At 37.4% G+C, this 21,840-nt stretch overlaps 1 protein-coding gene across 3 annotated transcripts in view; it reads left to right on the plus strand.

The window, feature by feature from the left end:
• nf1a (neurofibromin 1a) overlaps nt 1-21,840 on the plus strand; it is a 405,866-nt gene that overhangs the window by 127,106 nt on the left and 256,920 nt on the right. For all 3 annotated transcript variants that reach the window (XM_039756663.1, XM_039756665.1, XM_039756666.1), the window contains exons 15-19: nt 3,167-3,246; nt 3,712-3,835; nt 6,117-6,363; nt 6,981-7,054; nt 17,615-17,698. In XM_039756663.1, the coding sequence (XP_039612597.1) occupies nt 3,167-3,246; nt 3,712-3,835; nt 6,117-6,363; nt 6,981-7,054; nt 17,615-17,698 (609 nt within the window). The remainder of the gene's footprint in view (nt 1-3,166; nt 3,247-3,711; nt 3,836-6,116; nt 6,364-6,980; nt 7,055-17,614; nt 17,699-21,840) is intronic.

A 21,840-nucleotide genomic window follows, 5' to 3' on the forward strand; every position in this document is an offset into this window, starting at 1 on the left:
AATAGTTTTTCACACCACTGTATATGCATAATGAAATGAAATTTTCTAATGTATACTTTCACAATAGTTTTACACAAAAAAACACTTTTATCTATGAGGGTGAAACCATAAAAACGCAAACCAAACGCAAAGCATGCTTGTTTTTGGTGACAACTGCCATGATAATTTTTCAACTTATGTATTGTCCCAAAAGTTATTGTTATTCTAAATATAGGTAAAATTCCATTACAACGAACTGCCAGGGACCTAAAATATATTTTATTGTAATGAAAAGTTCATAGTAAATGAGATTCTATATTTGTCACTAGAAATCAGGAGGGGGGCAAATAGTTTTTCACACCACTGTATAATAAAAATGTATTGGTAGTAAAAATAATAATTATGTGTTCAGGACTTCAAGAAAACGAAACTGAGCGGAAGCAGTGGGTTTTTTAATGGAAGATTGCTCATTTTGGAATGGATAGCTAAATAATTCAAAAGCAGTAAGCAGACTTAAAACAGCAGTAGTAGATGTCAAAGTACACATTCTTTTAAAAGATTGCAGAAACTTTTTAATAAAAGAAACTTTGATTCAGTACTTTACCTTTCAGCATATTGAGAAGCAGATCTTCTCTTCGTATCTCCATCAAGATGATGAGTGATGCGTCATTTGGCATAAAAAAAGTATATTTGGCAGAGAAGTATGTGTGCCCAGGATTCAGGAGCGCATTGAATGGCTGTTTCTTTTTGCGTTCTAAACAAAACTAACAAAACAAAGACTAAATGAGCCAGTCTTAACCTGAGTATATACAGTATATCACTGGGCCCAAAATAGTTTAAAAGTGAATCCAGCAATATTTGTAACTTCATTTACTGCAGTCCAATTCTACTTGCGATACTACAGAAACTAAGTAATGAACTTGACGCATTCAATGCGATATAAAGAACTATACCACCGCGACATAATTCATCCGGAGACCTAACCCTGCATATATAACTATTTATTTTGGCATGTTTATACAAAGTAAGTAATGTTTTGTTCAGGGTTACCAGTTTAATTGAAGACAGCGATTTTTCAACTTACAGTAAGTACATTCACATGTATTTCTGCTGAATTTACGGAAAACAAACACAACGTTGCACTTGATTTGCTACTAGATCTGCAAAAAAAAAACAATTAAAGATAGGGCTACATTGTGTTCTGTCGCCGCAAATGCAGTTTGAGCAGAACTATACTATTTCTGGTTGACAGGGTCATAATTTTCATTTTATATTTTTGCCTGAGGTGAGCGGTCAGTATTATGCCACAACTTGCATAATTTGGGTAGCTTTGTTTTTTCTGTAGTGTCTGACTCTGAGTTCTTACTTTGTAGGGTATTCACATGAACGTTCTGACTCAGAAACTCATATTTCCAATCTCTGCTAAAACTCATGAATACAGCATGTTTACTGGAATTATTTTGAATTTTTGCCTTTCAAATGAGATTCGGGTTATTTGAGCATGTTAAGAACATGATCACACTTGCCAGGTGGTATGACATGGTTTATTCGGAATATTACTTGTCATGTGTTAACAGCATACTCACATTAATATTGTATGTAACCTCCCCATGCTTCATTACAGCCCTGTTCTAAGATATGCAAGTGATCACACAGGTGATGAATATTCTAATGTGGAATGTCAGCCCATTGCCTTTTATCCTGTCGTGACAGTTGATTGAGGTATGTAGATGGTGGATGGATAGAGAAGACATGACGTCCAATCCAGGCCCATACATGCTCAATTGCAGACAGGTCTTGTAAATCAGCTGGACGGGCAAGTTGAACAGAAAAGTTATAACAAATTAAATTGCACAGATGAAATTTGGGCATGTATTGTGTTGCTAAAAAACACCTCTTTATTTCATGCATGAATGGGATTGTTACTGCAGATCACCGACCCTTTTGTAAACAGCTGTTACAAACAAGCTCTGTATCTTATATAACCCCAAACAATGATGTCCGGCATAGTCTCTGTAAATCACAGATATACACTCTTGCCATAGCTGTATCTCTTTTGGATATGTACACCCCCATCTCTCGTTCCCAGGCAGAATCTTCTTTCATCCTTTAACACAACACGTTGCCATTTCTTCCTCCCTCTGATCAGCCCATTTAAGCCACTACTGCAGGTGTGACAGGTGATGACTAAGAAAGCTTGGTAATCATGTCAGTGGAATACATAACTACAGTTCTTGCATCAAGAAGACAATTGCATGTGGTCTCAGTGGGCACTTATTTGGCATTGTTTTCTTTAATTCATGCTGCTGTAGCTGTTTGGTTTGCCACAATCTGCCTTCTCATGCTTTGATCTTGACATGTATCTGTACATCTATCTGTGTTGCCTAGAACCACATATATGTTCACCTCCCTCTGTCCATTGTTTTTAGTACTGATCATTGCAGACACCTCTCATCCAATTTATTATGCAGTTTGATGAAAGCATTGTCCTGCTTTGAATACCACCTATTGATGGCAGAGCTGTGAAGTTTTTATATATATATATATATATATATATGTATATGTATGTATGTATGTATGTATGTATGTGTATATATGTATATATATATATATATATATGTATGTATGTATGTATATATGTATGTATATATGTATGTATGTATGTATATATGTATGTATATATATGTATGTATATATATATATATAGTATATATGTATGTATATATGTATGTGTATATGTATGTGTGTATATATATATATGTATGTGTATATATATATATATGTATGTGTATATATATATATATATATATATATATATGTATGTGTATATATATATATATATATGTATGTGTATATATATATATATATATATATATATATATATGTGTATATATATATATATATATATATATGTATGTGTGTATATATATATATATATGTATGTGTATATATATATATATATATATGTATGTGTATATATATATATATATATATATATATGTATGTGTATATATATATATATGTGTGTGTGTATATAATATATAATGCATAGGTAGATCTTTTAGCTACCTTGACATTGTTCACTTCACTATGTGGACAAAGAATTAGATAATTATTTTGAAGATTTCTGTTTAATATGATGAGCTTTTCATTAGGAGCTATGTTTGTATTTTTGTTTTAATTGTAGGCCTTATTGGTTTTGCATCAACCAGAAAATATTGAACTCTGGAATCCTGATGCTCCAATAGAAACGTTTTGGGACATAAGGTATTCTTCTTATTATTAATATTTATACAATATTGGACCTTAAGGAAAATTCAGGATTAATAATGCTCTAAGTAATGATTTTTATTTTACTTTATTAGTAGTTTAACTATTCTAAGAGATCAAAGTAATAAGATATTGTTTATATGGGAATGTTCTTGTTTGTTACTTGGTATTGCCTAAACTTGTAAAGCACTTTGAGCTACAACATTTGTAGGAAAATGTACTATATAAATAAATGTTGTTGAAAGCTTGTTTTATGTTTATCATAGTCTACATTTCAATAAAAGAAAATTTTACAAATAAAATCAATTACTATATTGTAGCTTACATTGTATAATAGGTATCTTTCATCTGATATCTATATATTTAGTTCAGAAACATTTTTTTTCCTAGGGCACTTGATTTGCTAGTGTAAAATCACATTCAAAAGTAAGCCGAAACATAATGATAGTTATGTTTACATAGTTCCCAGGTGCTGTTTTTTATTTGCAAGAAGTTAATGGGTCATCATCAACTCAATAGCACTGAAATTCTGAAGTGGTTGAGGGAAATTTTGATCTGCAGAAACAAGTTTCTTCTTAAGAATAAGGTAGGTTATTTATCTATTTATATTATATTATTATACTTTTGAAGATATATACTATATGTTGTATGTGTGTGTCTGGTGTCTGTGTGTGTGTGTGTGTGTATATATATATAATATATATAACTTGTGCCATTACCTGGCTGGGATGCCTGTGAAATGGACGGACATGGAGAGAGGACTTCCAAAGGGTGCTATGTACCTCATAGATATACATACACAAACACAAAGTCCCCCCCACAATTATTAGCATTCGTATGAAAAAGGTTATAAAAAATTCACCTTTTGGTGAATTACCTTAATTTCACATTGAAAAAATGAAACCATTAATTTAAGTTTTTTTTTGGGGGGGGGGGATTAATTCCTCATCAAGACATAATTATTTTGAACAAAACCACATGTGCCACAATTATTGGCATCCCTAGAAATTCTTAGGTACAAAGTGCAACTCAAGCATTTTTCCATATACAGTATATCTTACTTTTTAAAAAATTGAGCAGAGTGTGTATGATCTTCCAATCAGTAATCCATGACTTCCTGTTTCGCTTGGGTATAAATATGAGATGGCATTGTGGAAGATTATTTGTGTCAAAATTAAATTCAATTCAACTCCTTCTCAAATGTTCTGGCCCCATTACCCACATTTTGACACTGACTGGTCATTTCATTACATTTATTTTTGGTGCAATTAAAGGGTGGTCTTGAGATAAATTGCAATACATGTGGAGTACTCCTAAGTGAAATGTAATGTTTGCTTTGCTTTTAGTTATCATATACAATCTATGAACAATAATTAAAATGCAATGTGCTGAAACTGAAATCTCAAAATTTTGTAAGAATTCTTCCCCCTGGTCAGTAACTGGTTGAACCACATCTATCAGGTACTATAGCATGTAGTCTTTTTGCACAACAAGGTAGAAATCTTGCAAAATTGCTCAAGTTGTGCCAAGTTAGTTGGGGAGTGGCAGTGGGATTTAATATTTAATTTTGTTAATGCCAGGACTCTGACTGAATCACTCTAGGACACCAATTATCTTTATTTTAAGCCACTCCTTTATCACTCAGACTGTGTGGTTTGGGTCAGTATAATTTTGAAAGGCGAACTTCCTACTAGCGTTAAGCATCATGACTGACCAGATTGCATCAGGGCATGGCAGTAAAACTCTAATTTTTTTTTTTTTTTAAATAGGAAGCATCTAGCCTTAAGCAGTTTATCAGCCACCAGGGTAAACTGCTGCTGTCTGTAACATTAATTCTGTCCTACTTTAAAGTGCGCAAAATTTTATGTGGAAGATTCATTTGCAATGTTAATTTCAACCTTGCCCTTTTAACTAATATAACATTTAGGTTCAAGTTTCTCATGCGTAAACATTTAATAAGATCCATACTTGCATGTGTCCTATAATAAATGTAGCAGAAGTCAAAAAATAGACAACACAACAAAGTAATAATTACAACACTATAGACGTAATATGCAGCAATACGCATTATGCACTCTCACTCAATTATCAGTATATTTGGTTGTAGTCTTACAATCTCCAAATAATAAATGTCACAGAATATAGTGGTATATGTACAGTATAATGGTCCTTTACACTTTGATTGGAAAGAGAAGCAAAGCATCTGTATAAAAGAACATTGTGGCAATAGTATTCCGAGCAAGTTCTATACTATTTGCTAGATGGTAGTACTGAGAATAATGGTTGTTTAGGATGGCTGGGATCTTTAATTATCTTGCTATGAATTGAAGGCAGCTTGGTACCACTGATGTGCAGCATTCACCATCTTCTGCAGTGCTACATGATCTTAAACTGAGAATGTGCAATACCAGGATGTGATTCAGCCAGTGACGAATCACTCTACTGTGTATATATAGAAATTTGCGTCGTACAGTGTTCTTTTTCCAATTGTTGTAGCAGTCATGGAGACAGTAATCTAAAACATGAATCAGAGACAGGCTTCTTGGTGGTGATGTGAACAGATGTGAATGTACTGGCATTGTTTTAATAATTATGGGAAATAGTTAAATTAATAAATAAGAGATAGTTATGTAACATGACTTGATTTATTCATTTAGCTTTTGTATTTATAATATTTTCGTGGAGGATTTTATAATTATAATAATATTTTTGCAGAATTTGTCAGTGACTTATGTTTTGCTGGCCTCTTGAAATCTGAACTTTCTCTTGCTTTGTAAAGTAGAGTACTATTACCATTTTTTAATTACAGTATCACAGAACCTGGTGAGCATTAATGCACTGGTCCCAAATGTTTATTTTGCATGCAGGAAAATGCAACACTAGGAAGTGGAATTCCCAATTGCCGTCAGGCTCAGACAAAGCTGGAAGTGGCCCTTTACATGTTTCTGTGCAGTCCAGACACTGAAGCTGTCCTAGTTGCCATGTCCTGTTTCAGACACTTGTGTGAAGAGGCTGATATCCGTTGTGGGGTAGATGAAGTGTCTGTTCAAAGTATCCTTCCAAATTATAACACTTTCTTTGAATTTGCATCTGTGAGCAACATGTTGTCAACAGGTAAGTGGTTTATGGATAAAGAAATGCTTTTTGGTAGATGTTAAGAATTTTTAGGTTTATTGATCTTTTTCATCCTTGTCAGAATAGGTGGGTGTTACAAAAGATAGTTATAATACTTATACTTGTGTGTATACACATGCATAATTGGTCTTTCTAGGTGTTTTATGTAATTTGTTCAATTTACAGTAGATAAATAAAATCTTTTGTCTACCCCAAACTGTAAATTAGGGCTTTAGTCTTTTGTATATTGTATTTGGTATTTACAGTACTGCCTTTGAGTGATTTTATTAATTGCACTATACTTGTATTCTAAAAAATGGAGCATGGTTGTATTATGGGACTTAATCATGGGTTTTGAATGTAATTGGTTTTGAAGAGGGCTCCTAAAGAGACCAATCAATTCGGGAGAAAGACACGTTTGGTGGTTTGAACGTTTCCATCCAGAAAAACTTGAGAATTAAAAACGTGCTTTATCTCTACCACTCTTGCTTTTCATGCTCATCCTGCATCTGTGATTGGTTACTTTCATTTTATGAACTTAAACTATCTGATACAGCTGTTGACTTTGTGAACAATCTCAGCTTGCTTTTGTGAACATTATGATTTTCAAATTTCAGGAAGAGCTGCTCTGCAGAAGAGAGTAATGGCACTGTTAAGGAGAATAGAGCATACAACTCCTGGAAACACAGAGGTTTTTTCTTTTTTTATTTATGAAATCATTTGTCCATATACAGTCATATGAAAAAGTTTGGGAACCCCTCTCAGTCTGCATAATAATTTACTCTACTTTCAACAAAAAAGATAACAGTGGCATGTCTTTCTGAGTACTGGGGTGTTTTCCAAACAAAGATTTTTAGTGAAGCAGTATTTAGTTGTATGAAATTAAATCAAATGTGAAAAACTGGCTGTTTAAAAATTTGGGTACCCTTGTAATTTTGCTGATTTCAATGCATGTAACCGCTCAGTACTGATTACTTGCAACCCCATATTGTTTGGATTAGCTTATTAAGCCTTGAACTTCATAGACAGGTGTGTCCAATCATGAGAACAGGTATTTAAGATGGTCAATTGCAAGTTGTGCTTCCCCTTGACTCTCCTCTGAAAAATGACAGCATGGGATCCTCAAAGCAACTTTCAAAAGATCTGAAAACAAAGATTGTTCAGTATCATGGTTTAGGGGAAGGCTACAAAAAGCTATCTCAGAGGTTTAAACTGTCAGTTTTAACTGTAAGGAATGTAATCCGGAATGGAAGGCCACAGACACAGTTGCTGTTAAACCCAGGTCTGCAAGCCCAAGAAAAATACAGGAGTGGCATATGCGCAGGGTTCTGAGAATGGTTACAGACAACCCACAGATCACCTCTAAAGACCTGCAAGAACATCTTGCTGCAGATGATATATCTGTACATCGTTCTAAAATTCAGCAAATTTGCACAAAGAACATCTGTATGGCAGGGTAATGAGAAAGAAGCCCTTTCTGCACTCACGCCACAAACAGAGTCGTTTGTTGTATGCAAATGCTCATTTAGACAAGCCAGATTCATTTTGGAACAAAGTGCTCTGGACTGATGAGACAAAATTTGAGTTATTTGGTCATAACAAAAAGCACTTTGCATGGCGGAAGAAGAACACCGCATTCCAAGAAAAACACCCGCTATCTACTGTCAAATTTGGTGGAGGTTCCATCATGCTGTGGGGCTGTGTCGCTAGTTCAGTGACTGGGGCCCTTTTTAAAGTCGAGAGTCAGATGAATTCAACCCAGTATCAACAAATTCTTCAGGATAATGTTCAAGCATCAGTCACAAAGTTGAAGTTATGCAGAGGTTGGATATTCCAACAAGACAATGACCCAAAACACAGTTCAAAATCTACAAAGGCATTCATGCAGAGGGAGAAGTACAATATTCTGGAGTGGCCGTCACAGTCCCCTGACCTGAATATTATCAAAAATCTATGGGATGATTTGAAGCAGGCTGTCCATGGTCGGCAACCATCAAATTTAACTGAACTGGAGAGATTTTGTATGGAAGAATGGTCAAAAATACCTCCATCCAGAATCCAGACACTCATCAAAGGCTATAGAGGTGTCTAGAGGCTGTTATATTTGCAAAAGGAGGCTCAACTAAATATTGATGTAATATCTGGGTTGGGGTGCCCAAATTTATGCACCTGTTTAATTTTGTTATGATGCATATTGCAGATCAGGAGGGGCATAATCGTGATTGAGAGAATAAAACTGAAAAAAGCTAACTTTTACAAGTACAGTAATCCCTCCTCAATCGTGGGGGTTGCGTTCCAGACCCCCCCGCGATAGGTGAAAATTCGCGAAGTAGAAACCATATGTTTGTATGGTTATTTTTATATATTTTAAGCCCTTATAAACTCTCCCACACTGTTAACATTATTAGAGCCCTCTAGACATGAAATAACACCCTTTAGTCAAAAGTTTAAACTGTGCTCCATGACAAGACTGAAATGGCAGTTCTTTCTCACAATTAAAAGAATGCAAACATATCTTCTCTTCAAATGAGTGCCGTCAGGAGCAGAGAATGTCAGAGAGATCGCTCGCTAAGAAAAGCAAACAATCAAAAAATCAATACGTGCTTTTAAGTATGCAGAAGCACCGCGATAAAGCGGCATTTTGTAGAGGAGCGTCCGTATCTTCTAGGCAAACAGCCTCTGTGCAAACAGCCCCTCTGCTCACACCCTCTCCGTCAGGCAGAGAGAGTGAGAGAGATAGAGAGAAGCAAACAATCAAGCACCGCCCGGGAAGCATATCTTATATCATTGAGGAGTTTTAGTTAATATGTAATACATGCTCTGATTGGGTAGCTTCTAAGCCATCCGCCAATAGCGTCCCTTGTATGAAATCAACTGGGCAATCAAACTGAGGAAGCATGTACCATAAATTAAAAGACCCATTGTCCACAGAAAGCCGCCAACCAGCAAATCCGTGATATATATTTAGATATGCTTACATTTAAAATCCGCGATAGAGTAAAGCCGTGAAAGTTGAAGCGCGATATAGCGAGGGATTACTGTACAATAAATTTATACCCAATGTCCCATATATTTGTCTTTTTTTTTCCGTGCTGCGTTGAAATTGTGCACCAGAAGGCGTGAGTTTATTCAGTGCGAGCAGGAACAGTAGCTGTGTGCTATAACAAGCTGGACCTGGTGGCGATCAACGCACAATTACTGTGTAAGGCATGCACAGGGGCCACTTAGAAAAGAAGAGTGTTCATGGCTCACCTTGCAGGGGAACTTCGTTGTCGCATCTTACTAGAAAAGGCGATGGAAAAAGAAAAGGAGGATGCAACATCAACAAGCTTCTGTTCAAAGACAGCCGCTTTCCCCAGGAAAGTAAACTGAGTCAGTGTCAATGTAATAGGAACCACAGCATAGAGAGGTGTGCGCATTGCAACAGGTACACATGTCGTAAATATAGGAAGGACGGTCCTTGCGTGTGTGTGAACTGTTAACATTTGAATTTGATGATTGCATATAGCGCTGAACTGACCTCTCTGTACTATTCTTTCCTCTGCATGTCCTGGAGTACAAAAGAAACAGCCCCATACAGCAACATGGAGACTGGCAAGATCTCGTTAAATATAGGAGGCAATCGGGATCGAACCAGGGACTCTTGATTACAAGTCAGCAAATCTTACCGCTATGCCACAGAAGCTGTTGTTTCATCCTTTAACCTTCTGTGAAAGTGTTTATTTGATCTTTGGACTTCAGGCTTCACACATTATATATTTTATGCCAACATTTTGCCATTTACTACTAAAATATGAAAAACGTTTCTGTTTTAACAATGTGTTTACACAAATTATTGTAAAAACAGAACACACATGAAATGCATGTGTTCCAAACAATGATCTATCATTTCCACTCTAAAACTCCAGCACACTTCACTCCTGGATAATCAATCAAGGCATGAGCTGGGAGAACTTTGTGCACGTTCTGTGGCGGTGGGGGTATGAGATAGCAGGCTGCTTGTCTTTATCGGCACATTTACAGGGCAAAAGACGCTGATGGAGAGGTGCGAACGAATTTAAGGTGGGCAGGATCTACAAATTTTTTCGTAAGCTCTGGTAATTCTAGTGTTAACTGCTTTAGTAGATTTGCCATTAAAAAAAACGCTTAAAATTAGTATATTGAAAAATTTTTATTTTTAAGCTGTGTTTTGTAAATAAATAAACCATGGCAAGAACAATTTTTCAATTGACTTAACAAATTTTGTGCAAGAAATACAAGTCTATTAACTGCTTCTGGCTTTAAAGATGATCTGTGGCATTTCAGTATGTTACCTGCTCTGCAAAATGTCCTTTCTGAGGGTGAACTAGTGGCGTGTATGCAGAGATATTTCTTTGCAAGGTAGCTGAAAGTTGGACAGTTAGGCTAATGTTCCTTCCACCATGCAAGTGTGTTTGTCTCACTGTGAGTCACAGCTTCTTGCTGGTAAGTTGAAAGTTCACCTTCAGTTTTATCTTAGTGACACAATGTGGATGAAGATTGTGGTCTCTTAAAGAAGCTACCAAGGCTTTGCTTTTCTTTTTCGGCTGCTTGTCGTGTTGCCTCAGCTTCTTCTCAAGGTTCCATGGCTAAGCCAGACTAAGTGCTTGTCTCATCATGTTGAAGGGCATCCACTTCAGACACAACTCTATATTTGACCTCTTCATACTTTCCCTCAGGAATGTAAGATCTTTTAAACCGTGGATCCGTAAGCAATGTCCAGTAGTTGCTGGGTGGCAGAATCATCAGTCTTCTCCCTTATATAATCAAGTCTTTTGGTCTTAATTAACATAGTAAGCTCACTGTCCTCTTGCTAGTGAGTCAGTATGCTGGTTTGAAAAAGGTGCAACACAAACAAAAACAAAGGACTGAGCTTTCAGAAGGGGTTTGAGAACTTTATCAGTTGACTCCAAAATATCAATGTACTGCCAGGTGGGGGCATGATGTCTTGTTTTATTGTCAGATGAGAGAATTTGTTTGATGACCTGCTATTGTTCCAACACTCTTTGGATTATTTCTGCCCTTGATCCCTATCTTGTAGAGGATTCTGATATGAGCTGAAGGGAAGATAGATTTAGTTCTTTCTGTGCTGCTTTCAAATCCCTTCTCTTTTTCCAGGTGAAGGAAAAACTTCTCTTGCATATACCAATGGCGCATTCAATGTGGGGGCCTCTTGTGGTTCTCTCTAAAACCAAACACAAATTACAGTTCTATTCATTATTTGCATTATTATTGTTTAATTTAAAATATTTCTCTCAAACACACACAGAAACACACAGACATGCAAGCACACACACAAAGAAATCCCTTTTTTTCTTTCAGCATTTAAAACACTCGCACAGATCCCTACTTTATCACCTTGCTCCATCCAGCCCAGAGTTTAACAACGTTAAAGCAATGATGAAGCAGAATGGAGACACCCATAAATCTCAACCGTTCTCTTCAAACCAATGTATATCTGAACTGACCTATATATCCAAATTGATGTATCTCAACCAATATATTCCCCTGAAATATGGCCAGGTCTTAAATTAATTTTTGCTCCAAAAGATGCACTAGGGCTTATTTTCAGGGGATGTCTTATATTTTTTCATGTAAAACAATATACATTTATCCAAATACATATCATATCATCTTATTCTGGAATATCGTCATAACTTTCCACATTGAAACCCTGAATTCCAGCCTGAGTTTCTTGCTACTCCAGCCGCTTTTAGGATCCTCCAGAATTGATGTGTGTTCTTTGATGTTTGATGAATGGATAGATGTGGTGAAGCAAAATGCCGATATACAAATGCATTCATGTTGTTTTTATATTCAAGCATCGCATATTCCACAAAGTAATGACACAATATATTTTAAAAGTCTCACACACCATCTTCTGTGCCATCTTTTTTTTTTTTTTCAACTTCACAATAGCAATAGAATAGAATGTACAGTTGCATATTTGAGCCATAGAGAAAAAAAAATTAAGGACATAATGAAAATGTCTATTTTGTATTTAAAGTGTAAATTTAAACTTTAATCTCGAAATGTCCACTTTAAGCTCGTAGTTTACTTTATCATTAAAGTAGACCATCATAAACATCATCTTAAATCCGACCCAGTTGGTAATTGCTTGCGCTTCCTCCTGACCTGACAGCAGTGGCAAGCAGCAATAGATCTCCACACAGAACACATTAAATGTATGATATTCCAGCTCTCTGCAAATTTGTAATTCTTAGATTTATACTTGATATCACTTTCATGATGAAATGCATTAAAATATGTATGTTACATTTTATGGATAAATCGTGAACTTTGTTTAAATAATGAATACTATTAATAGTTACACATATGGAGGTGGCAGAGCGGTAGCGCTGCTGTTTCGCAGGGAGTCACATCCCTTGTGATCCCTGCCTGGATTTTCCATGTTTTTCCTGGTGGGTTTCCACAGTGTGCTCAGTTTTCCATCCAAAGACATGAAGGATTGGGGATTTGGTGAAGCTACAATGACGCCAGTGTATGTGTGTGTGCGCGCTTATGTTTACCTTGTGATGAGCTGATGCCCCGTCCAGGGATTTTGTTCCTGTCTTGCGCTGATGATGCTGGACTGGGCATATCCCCGGATTGTTGGATGTAATCATTAAACATCCTTTTCGGAGATATTGTGGCAAGGTGGCCTCGGAATTTAATGGATGTTTCGGGCACATGCATCGCGTCGGGTGAAGTATCAACCCGGCCTTAGCTGACGATCTTGACTAGGGCTTATTTTTGAGGTATGGCTTATATTACAGAGCAGCCTGAAAATCATGCGATGGCTTATTTTCGGAGTAGGTCTTATTTTCGGGGAAACACGTTGTGTGTGTGTATGTGTGTGTGTGTATATATATATATATATATATATATATATATATATATATATATATATATATATATATATATATATATATATATATATATATATATATACTATATAAACTGCTCAAAAATTAAAGGAACACTTTGAAAACACATCAGATCTAAATGGGAAAAAGAAATCCTCCTGGATATCTATACTGATATAGACTGGGTAATGTGTTAGGAACGAAAGGATGCCACATCGTTTGATGGAAATGAAAATGATCAACCTACAGAGCCCTGAATTCAAAGACGCCCCAAAAATCAGAGTGAAAAAATTATGTTGCAGGCTAGTCCATTTTGCCAAAATTTAATTGCAGCAACTCAAAATTGTACGCAGCACTTTGTATGGCCCCTGTGTTCTTGTATACATGCCTGACAACATTGGTGCATGCTTCTAATGAGATGACAGATGGTGTTGTGGGGCTCTCCTCCCAGATCTGGACCAGGGCATCACTGAGCTCCTGGACAGTCTGAGGTGCATCCTGGTGGCATTGGATGGACCAAAACATAATGTCCCAGAGGTGTTCTATTGGATTTAGGTCAGGAAAGTGTGGTGGCCAGTCAATGGTATCAATTCCTTCATCCTCCAGGAACTGCCTGCATACTCTCACCACATGAGGCCAGGAATTGTCGTGCACCAGGAGCCACTGTACCAGCATAGGGTCTGACAATGGGTCCAAGGATTTCATCCTGATACCTAATGGCAGCCAAGGTGCCTTTGTCAAGCCTGTAGCGGTCTGTGTGACCCTCCATGGATATGCCTCCCCAGACAATCATTAACCCACCACCAAACTGCTCATGCTGAATGATGTTACAGGCAGCATAATGTTCTCCATGGCTTCTCCAGACCCTTTCACTTCTGTCACATGCTCAGGGTGAACCTGCTCTCCTCTGTAAAAAGCACAGGGCACCAGTGGTGCATCTGCCAATTCTGATATTCTATGGAGAATGCCAATCGAGCTGCATGCTGCTGGGCAGTGAGCTCAGGGCCCATTAGAGGACATGGGGCCCTTGGGTCACCCTCATGAAGTCTTTCTGGTTGTTTGGTCAGAGACATTCACACCAGTGGCCTGCTGGAGGTCATTTTGTAGGGCTCTGGCAGTGCTCATCCTGTTCCTCCTTGCCCAAAGGAGCAGATACTGGTCCTGCTGATGGGTTATGGACCTTCTATGGCCCTCTCCATCTCTCCTAGAGTAACTGCTTGTCTCCTAGAATCTCCTCCATGCCCTTGAGACTGTGCAGGGAGACACAGCAAACCTTCTAGCAATGACACATACTGTATTGATGTGCCATCCTGGAGAAGTTGGACTACCTGTGCAACCTCTGTAGGGTCCATGTATCACCTCATGCTACCAGTAGTGACACTGACTGTAGCCAAATGCAAAACTAATGAAGAAACAGTCAGAAAAGATGAGGGGGGAAAAATGTCAGTGGCCTCCACCTGTTAAACCATTCCTGTTTTGGGGGTCATCTCATTGTTGCCCCTCTAGTGCATCTGTTGTTAATTTCATTAACACCACAGCAGCTGAAACTGATTAACAACCCCTCTGCTACTTAACTGACCAGATTAATATCCCATAAGTTTCATTGACTTTATGCTATACTCTGATTAAAAGTGTTCCTTTAATTCTTTTGAGCAGTATATATATATATATATATATATATATATATATATATATATATATATATATATATATATATATATATATATATATATATATATATATATGTATGTGTATATATATGTATGTGTTTGTGTGTGTGTGTGTGTGTGTATATATATATATATATATATATATATATATATATATATATATAAAATGTGTGTGTGTGCGCGAAAAACACTGCCAAATTTCTAGTTAACATTAGATTTGCCAAAGCCAAAGAAAAAACTTGTAAGTCTGGCACATTTGAATTCCCTTTGCATCTCTAGTTCAGCATCTGTTATCTTGTAAATGTTTCAATCAAAACAAGCAGCAAGCAGCCTACTATCCCATCCCCCCACCCATTCCCGTAGCTCAATTCATAAAGAAGGTTCTCTGTATTTATGTTGGAGTGAATTACCTGGAGTTGTAGAGGGTAAATAATATATCGTCATTTGGAATACATACATTTCTTGTGTGTTCCGTGTCTGCAACAATCTATCTAAACACATTGTTAAAACAGAAACGTTTTTATTGTTTAAGTAATGAATGACAAAATGTAGGCATGAATTGTATAATGTGTGAAGGCTGAAGTCCAAATATCAAATAAACACTTCACAAAAGGTACAAATATAATACGACAGCTTACGTGCTGCAGTGGTAAGAACTGCTGACTTGTAACCAAGAGATCTCTGGTTCGGTCCTGGGTGCAGATTTACCTTTTTGAGTAGTGAGCTGCTCCTATTGTTAATATTATACAATAAAAATATACATTTGATTTATGTCTGTAATAGCTGGTGTAAATTTATAACTTGTAAAAGTTAGTTTTTTTTTTTCCCCCACTTTTATTCTCTCAGTCACGATCACGGTACAGTGACCATGTTTGTTTTTTTCACAATCTTGCCCAGTTGCCACATTTTGGGGCATGGTGGCTTTTCTTTTGTACTCCAGGACATGCAGAGGAAAGAATAATACAGAGAGGTCAGTTACGCGCTATATGCAATCATCAGATTCAAATGTTAACAGTTCCCACACACCCAAGGAGCATCCTTTCTACATTTACAACACGTATATGTGTTGCAATGTATACACTTCTCTCTATGCTGTGGTTCCTATTACATTGAAGGTGCATCTGACACTGACTGAGTTTGCTTTCTTGGAGGAAGCAACGGTCTTGGAACAGAAGCTTGTCGAAGTTGCATCCTCTTTTTCTTTTTCCATCACCTTTTCTTGGAAAAAGCGACGATGAAGTTCCTCTGTAAGGTGAGCCAAGAACACTCTTTTTTTTTCTCAGTGGACCCTGTGCATGCCTTGCACGGTACATATGCGTCCATCGCTGACAGCTCAAGCATGTTGTAGCACAAGCAACTGACCACCTGCATGTTCCTGTTTGCACTGAATAAGCTCACACCTTCTGGTCCATTACCAACGCAGCAGTGGGGAAAGAAAGAAAGGGACAAAAGATATGTGACATTTGGAAGAACCTGAATATTGCCAATCAGATAACATCATCACACTAATGCAATATTATTGGAAAACTAACGGCATCAGATCGGGTTTAAATTTATGCTGACGCTGTTAGCTAGGGTCAGATCAAGATTAGAGCGTGAACGTGACTGAGAGAATAACACTGTAAAAAGAATTCACTTTTACAAGTACCATAAATATGCACAGAGATTTATCCTGACTCCCTGAATCTTTTCACAATGTTATTAACTGTAGATGGTGACAGACCCAAATTCTTTACTATCCTGCGCTGAGAAAAAATATTTTTACATTGACAGATAATTCTCTCATGAAGTTCAGCACAAAGTGGTGAGCAATGATCCATTTTTTATTGCAAAGTCTGAACCTTTTGTGGATGCTCATTTTATACCCAATCTTGATACCCACACCTCTTACCAGTTAACCTGTTAATTGAGGAACCTTACAGAATGTTACTTATATAACCTTTACAGTCTTGCTTTGCCTCTGTCACATCTTTTTTGGAGTGTGTTGCAGGCATCAATTTCTAAATTTGTTTATGTTTATCAAATAGAGTTTAGTTTGTCTGTGAATTAAGGTTCAAATTACAGATTTTAGTGTTTTATTGTGTTTTTAGAAAGTATACCAACTTTTTTGGAAATGTGGTTTCTAGAGAGTAGTGTAACCATAATAGTGTAGTAGACAATAGTAATTTAGGGACCTTCAAGACCTGACTTTGTTGTTTTGTTTTTTTTTTTTGTTTTTTTTTTTGATAAATTTGGTAAATAGAATTGATGAGGTTGTTGGCTTAAATAACCTATAGATGATACATCAGCTGATTATCTTTTTATAGTTTTGAGATGATGAGCAAACCATTGACACTTATTTTCTATTTGATAATGTAAGAGAATGTACTGTAGCATAGTATTGTCTAAAGAATGTCCTTCATATTCTTACTCTTTTAATACTACATTTTTTGTTAGCCAGCACTTTTCAGTTAGAATTTGTATTATAGAGTTGTGAATGCCACTGAAAAGTCTTCCATTTATTATTAGCAGATAATTTTAAAAAATCATTAATGGCTCAACTCAGTCTGCCTGTAATTAAACTTTTGGTTTTGTTGCTTTTTTATATGTTCATGCAGACAAAGTAGTAAAAGGCTACTTGGTGGATTATGTGAAACAAATACAGAGTAATGATGTTTAGCTTGATCTTAATTATAAATTTATTGATTGTTACTCTAGGCTTGGGAAGACACATATACAAAGTGGGAGCAAGCTACAAAGTTAATTCTAAATTACCCCAAAACTAAAATTGAGGATGGGCAGGTATGTAAAAGTTAAAATACATTTTTTGTAAAAAAAAACTAGCTATTTAATAAAAAGTAAAATAATACATTACCTTTAAATATGATTTTGGTCTGTCTCATATTGTGTTTTAATTAATATCCCCATAGTATTCCTGCCTATCTGTGAAATTACTGTTGTAGTTGTAATATGTAGGTCATTATGATTCAGTAAAATTTTTTACATTCGTTCATCACTGTTGTAAGCAACACCCCAACTTTGCTCTATGAGGTTTGCTTGATTTTTTCTATGTCTTGATTGTTCACTAATGCAGTATAAGTCACATCTTGCTTCAGTCCAGCCACCAGATGAAGAAACCTCATTTCTGCTGCTTGTACTCGTGATCTCATTCTGCCGATTATTATCTATAGTTCATGATCATATGTGAGGACAGAGTTGCAGATTGAGAAGTAAAAAGAGTTTTATTTTTAGATTTAGCTCTTGGTTCACCATGATTGACCGATACCTCACCCATAGAACATTAGCTGCCACTCCAATCCTCTAGTAGATGTCTTATTTCCTTTTCCCATCCCTCATAAACGAGATCATGAACTCCTCAACTAAGGGCAATGTTGTCCCTACCCCCTGACCTGGAGAGAGCAATCCATTCTTTTCCAAGAAAGGACAATGATCTCAGACTTCAAGGTGCTAATTTTCATCCCAGCTGCTTCACATGGATGAAGCAAAGAGAACAACCTCTTATCCTCCCCAGCTACACACATCTTCACATCCTTGGTTGCGCCTTGATATCCTGTCCATGAAAATCACAAACACAAGTGGTGACAAGACACAGCCTTGATTGAAAATGACTCCCATAGTGCACCAAATGCGACTTAACACTAAGTTTTCGAACACAGCTCTCACTGCATTCATATAAGGAATGAATAGCATGTAAGAGTGGCCCTGTTAGTCTCATATTCCTGCAGCACCTCCCACAACACTTGCTGAGGAACATGGTCATATGCTTTTTCTAAATCTACAAAACACATGGAGACTGGTTTATCATACATCCTCTAGCAACTGCACCAGGGGAGACTAGTCTTCTGTTCCTCAAACAGGACACAATCCAGATTGTTCCTATTGTTTCTTTGGCTCAACCATTGGACAGTGTCTTCCCTCACAACTCTTACATATATCTTACTTAGGAGGCTAAGGAGTGTGATTCCTCCGTTGTTGGAACACACCAATTAGTTACCTTCGAGTCCTCCACACCAGTTTTCTATTCCGTGGGTGCCTTACCTGCCTTCCATGCAACATTGAATAGATGGGGTTAATAACACTATCCCAACAAGGTCCAGTGCTTTCAGTATATCTGGTCAAATTTTATCTACCCTGGCAACCTTACCATTACAGAGTCCTCAAACCACCATCGTGACTGTAAGTAAGGGGACCCCCCTGCCATTCCACTGTTGAATGGTATTTCCACCAAATCGAGTGTTTCTTCCAGTGCTGAATTTCCCCTATGAAGTCAGCACCACTCTATCCCTAATGAACACAATCTGGGCATATTCATGCCTTTCCCTCCTGAGGTGTCAAACAGTTTGTTAGAACTGCTTCAAGGCCACCTAATCGTCTTTCTTAATGGCCTCTGCAAAGTCTAATCATGCTTGAGTTTTTCCTGTAGCTTGTTGGTATCTCTCAACCAAGTCAGGAGAACCCACTGAGAGCCTTTCCCCTAAAGCCACCTTCTTCAGTCTGACAGCTTCCTTCAAATCTGGTGTTCAAAATCTGGTCCTAGGGCTGCCGTGATGAGATGCCCCAACTGCCCGAAAACCACAGCTTTTAGTAGCTGTTTCCATACCCAAGGTCATGGATAGGGTCTTTTGGACTCTCGAACAGAAGTCTCAGCCAGACATTCCTGGGATACCATTCCTGCTCATCTAGGCCTGCTCTATCAGGCCTATGTCTCTCGCTTTGAAACCAACTCACTACCCAGTGGTGATCAGTTGACAGCTTTGTCCTCTTTTCACCCAAGTATCCAAAATTTATGAACTTGGGTCAACTACAAGGTCCTTCATCAACTTTCGGCCCAAGGTTCTCTGGCACCAGGTACACTCATGAGCCTCCTTGTGTTAGAACAGTGTTTGTTATGGACAATCCATAGGCAGAACAAAAATCCAATAACAACTCAGCATTCTGTTTCAGATCTGGCAGGCCTTTCTTCCTAATCATCCCCCTCCAGATATCTTCATCATGCCCGACATGAGCATTAAAATCATCTAATAAGAGTCAGGAGTCAGTGGATGGCACTTTTGCAAGCAACTCACCCACCTTATATAAGAAAGCTGCATACTCTGAACAGCTGTTTGGTCCATATGCATGAACAACAGTCAGAGTTTTCCCCTTTGTGACTTGCATCCACATTGATGCAAACCTCTTGTCACCGGGAAAAAATCCAGTTGCACAGTCCTCAGTTCGGGGATTGTGAGTAACCATACACATTCCCAAGGTCTTTCACACACTGAAATTCTAGAGTAGGAGAGAAACCACCCCTGATCAAGAAATTGCGTTCCAGAAACCATGCTAACAATATCTAGTTGGTGATTTTCCATCTCCCACACCAGCTTAGTCTCCTTCCTTTCCAGAGGGGAAATTTTTCAACTTTCCAGAGCCAGTCTCCATTGCCAGGGTCTAGTTTGTCTTAGTCTTTGCCATTTATGCCTTTCACTAAGCTATCATTGCATCTACACATGTGTGATTTATAGGGCTGGGCGATTTGGCCTAAAATCAGAATCTCGATTGATTGAACATTTTAACTCGATTACGATTAATGAACGATTGTTTTATTTATTTATTTATTTTTTTTGCCCTCATAGTTCACTGACAAGTTTTGTACTGTAAATATGCTCACATATTACAAGTGAGAGATTTTTGAATGAAGGGTGCATTACTTGATTTTAAAATAATTGAAGGAAACACACATTATTGAACATCAGTGTTGAACAACTGAAATTAAAGCACACATTGCCTAAAACGAACAGTCACTTTGTTCTTATAAATAAAGTAAAAATAAATAACTTGCACTTTTGGAAACAGAATAAATTATTTTCAATGTTTTTCTTATTAAAAGTAGAAAATAAGCAGTATCTCTTCTAAATAAAATAACTCATATATCCCGTAAATAATATTTTAAACAGTGCATTTCTTGCATCTTCTGTAAACAAATATTTTAATGTGCAATGTATCAATGTAAACAACAGATTGTTGTAATGAAAATAGAACTCTCTAAACACTGTTGCATGAGGTGATCTTAGCGATCTTGTCATGTCACTATATGAACATGAATTTACTCTTAAGTTCTTACTAAGAAACACGAGCATGTTAACCTTTTCAGGTTTCAGGCAGGACCTGAGGCATGTAACAATGTTTCCGCCCGAACTGAAAACCCGCTCTGATGGGGAGCTAGTAGCTGGTATGCAGAGATACTTTTTTGCCACCTTACTTAGATTGGGAAAGTGTACATGATGCTTCCTCCACCTCACTGCCTCACTATCCAGCATGGGGGACACCAAATAGCTGCTCTTCTCTGCACCGTTGTCTGTCGTAATGGCTGAAAGTTTTTCTTCCGCGAGGTCCCATTCAGAAAGCATATCTTTCCGACCTTGCGCAATCATATCTGCCGTGTGATCGGCTGGAAAATATGCCGTCTCAAGGCATCTCTGGCGCAGCTTCCAATCGTCGTCAATGTAGTGCAAAGTAAGGCTCAAGAATGGGTCCATCGTCCTACTTGACCAGAGATCAGATGTGGCTGCAAAGTGTTGAACATTTTTCAGTTCAGCAGCTACATTTTTACACCATGTCTTGTACATGTCTGGCAGCGCAGTTTTAGAAAAATGTGATCGCGATGGCACAGTGTATCTTCTGTCGAGAGTTTTAACGAGGTGTTTAAACCCGCTTCGCTCCACTGTGGCCATGGGAGTCATATCCTTTGCGATGTAATAACAAATAGCGTCAGTTATTTCTTTCCATCTTCTTGAACTCTTCTCATACTGTGTGGCATTTGTGAACGCTTGTGTTATCGACATCTGCTTTGCGGAGGCACTTGTTGCTGGGCGCTTGTCAGTCTCTCTTTGTTTTTTTTGAGCCATGCACTGTTCATATTCAGTAACGTGATTGTGCTTCAA

This window comes from Polypterus senegalus, chromosome 6, assembly GCF_016835505.1.
Source record: "Polypterus senegalus isolate Bchr_013 chromosome 6, ASM1683550v1, whole genome shotgun sequence".
NCBI classification, from domain to species: domain Eukaryota; kingdom Metazoa; phylum Chordata; class Cladistia; order Polypteriformes; family Polypteridae; genus Polypterus; species Polypterus senegalus.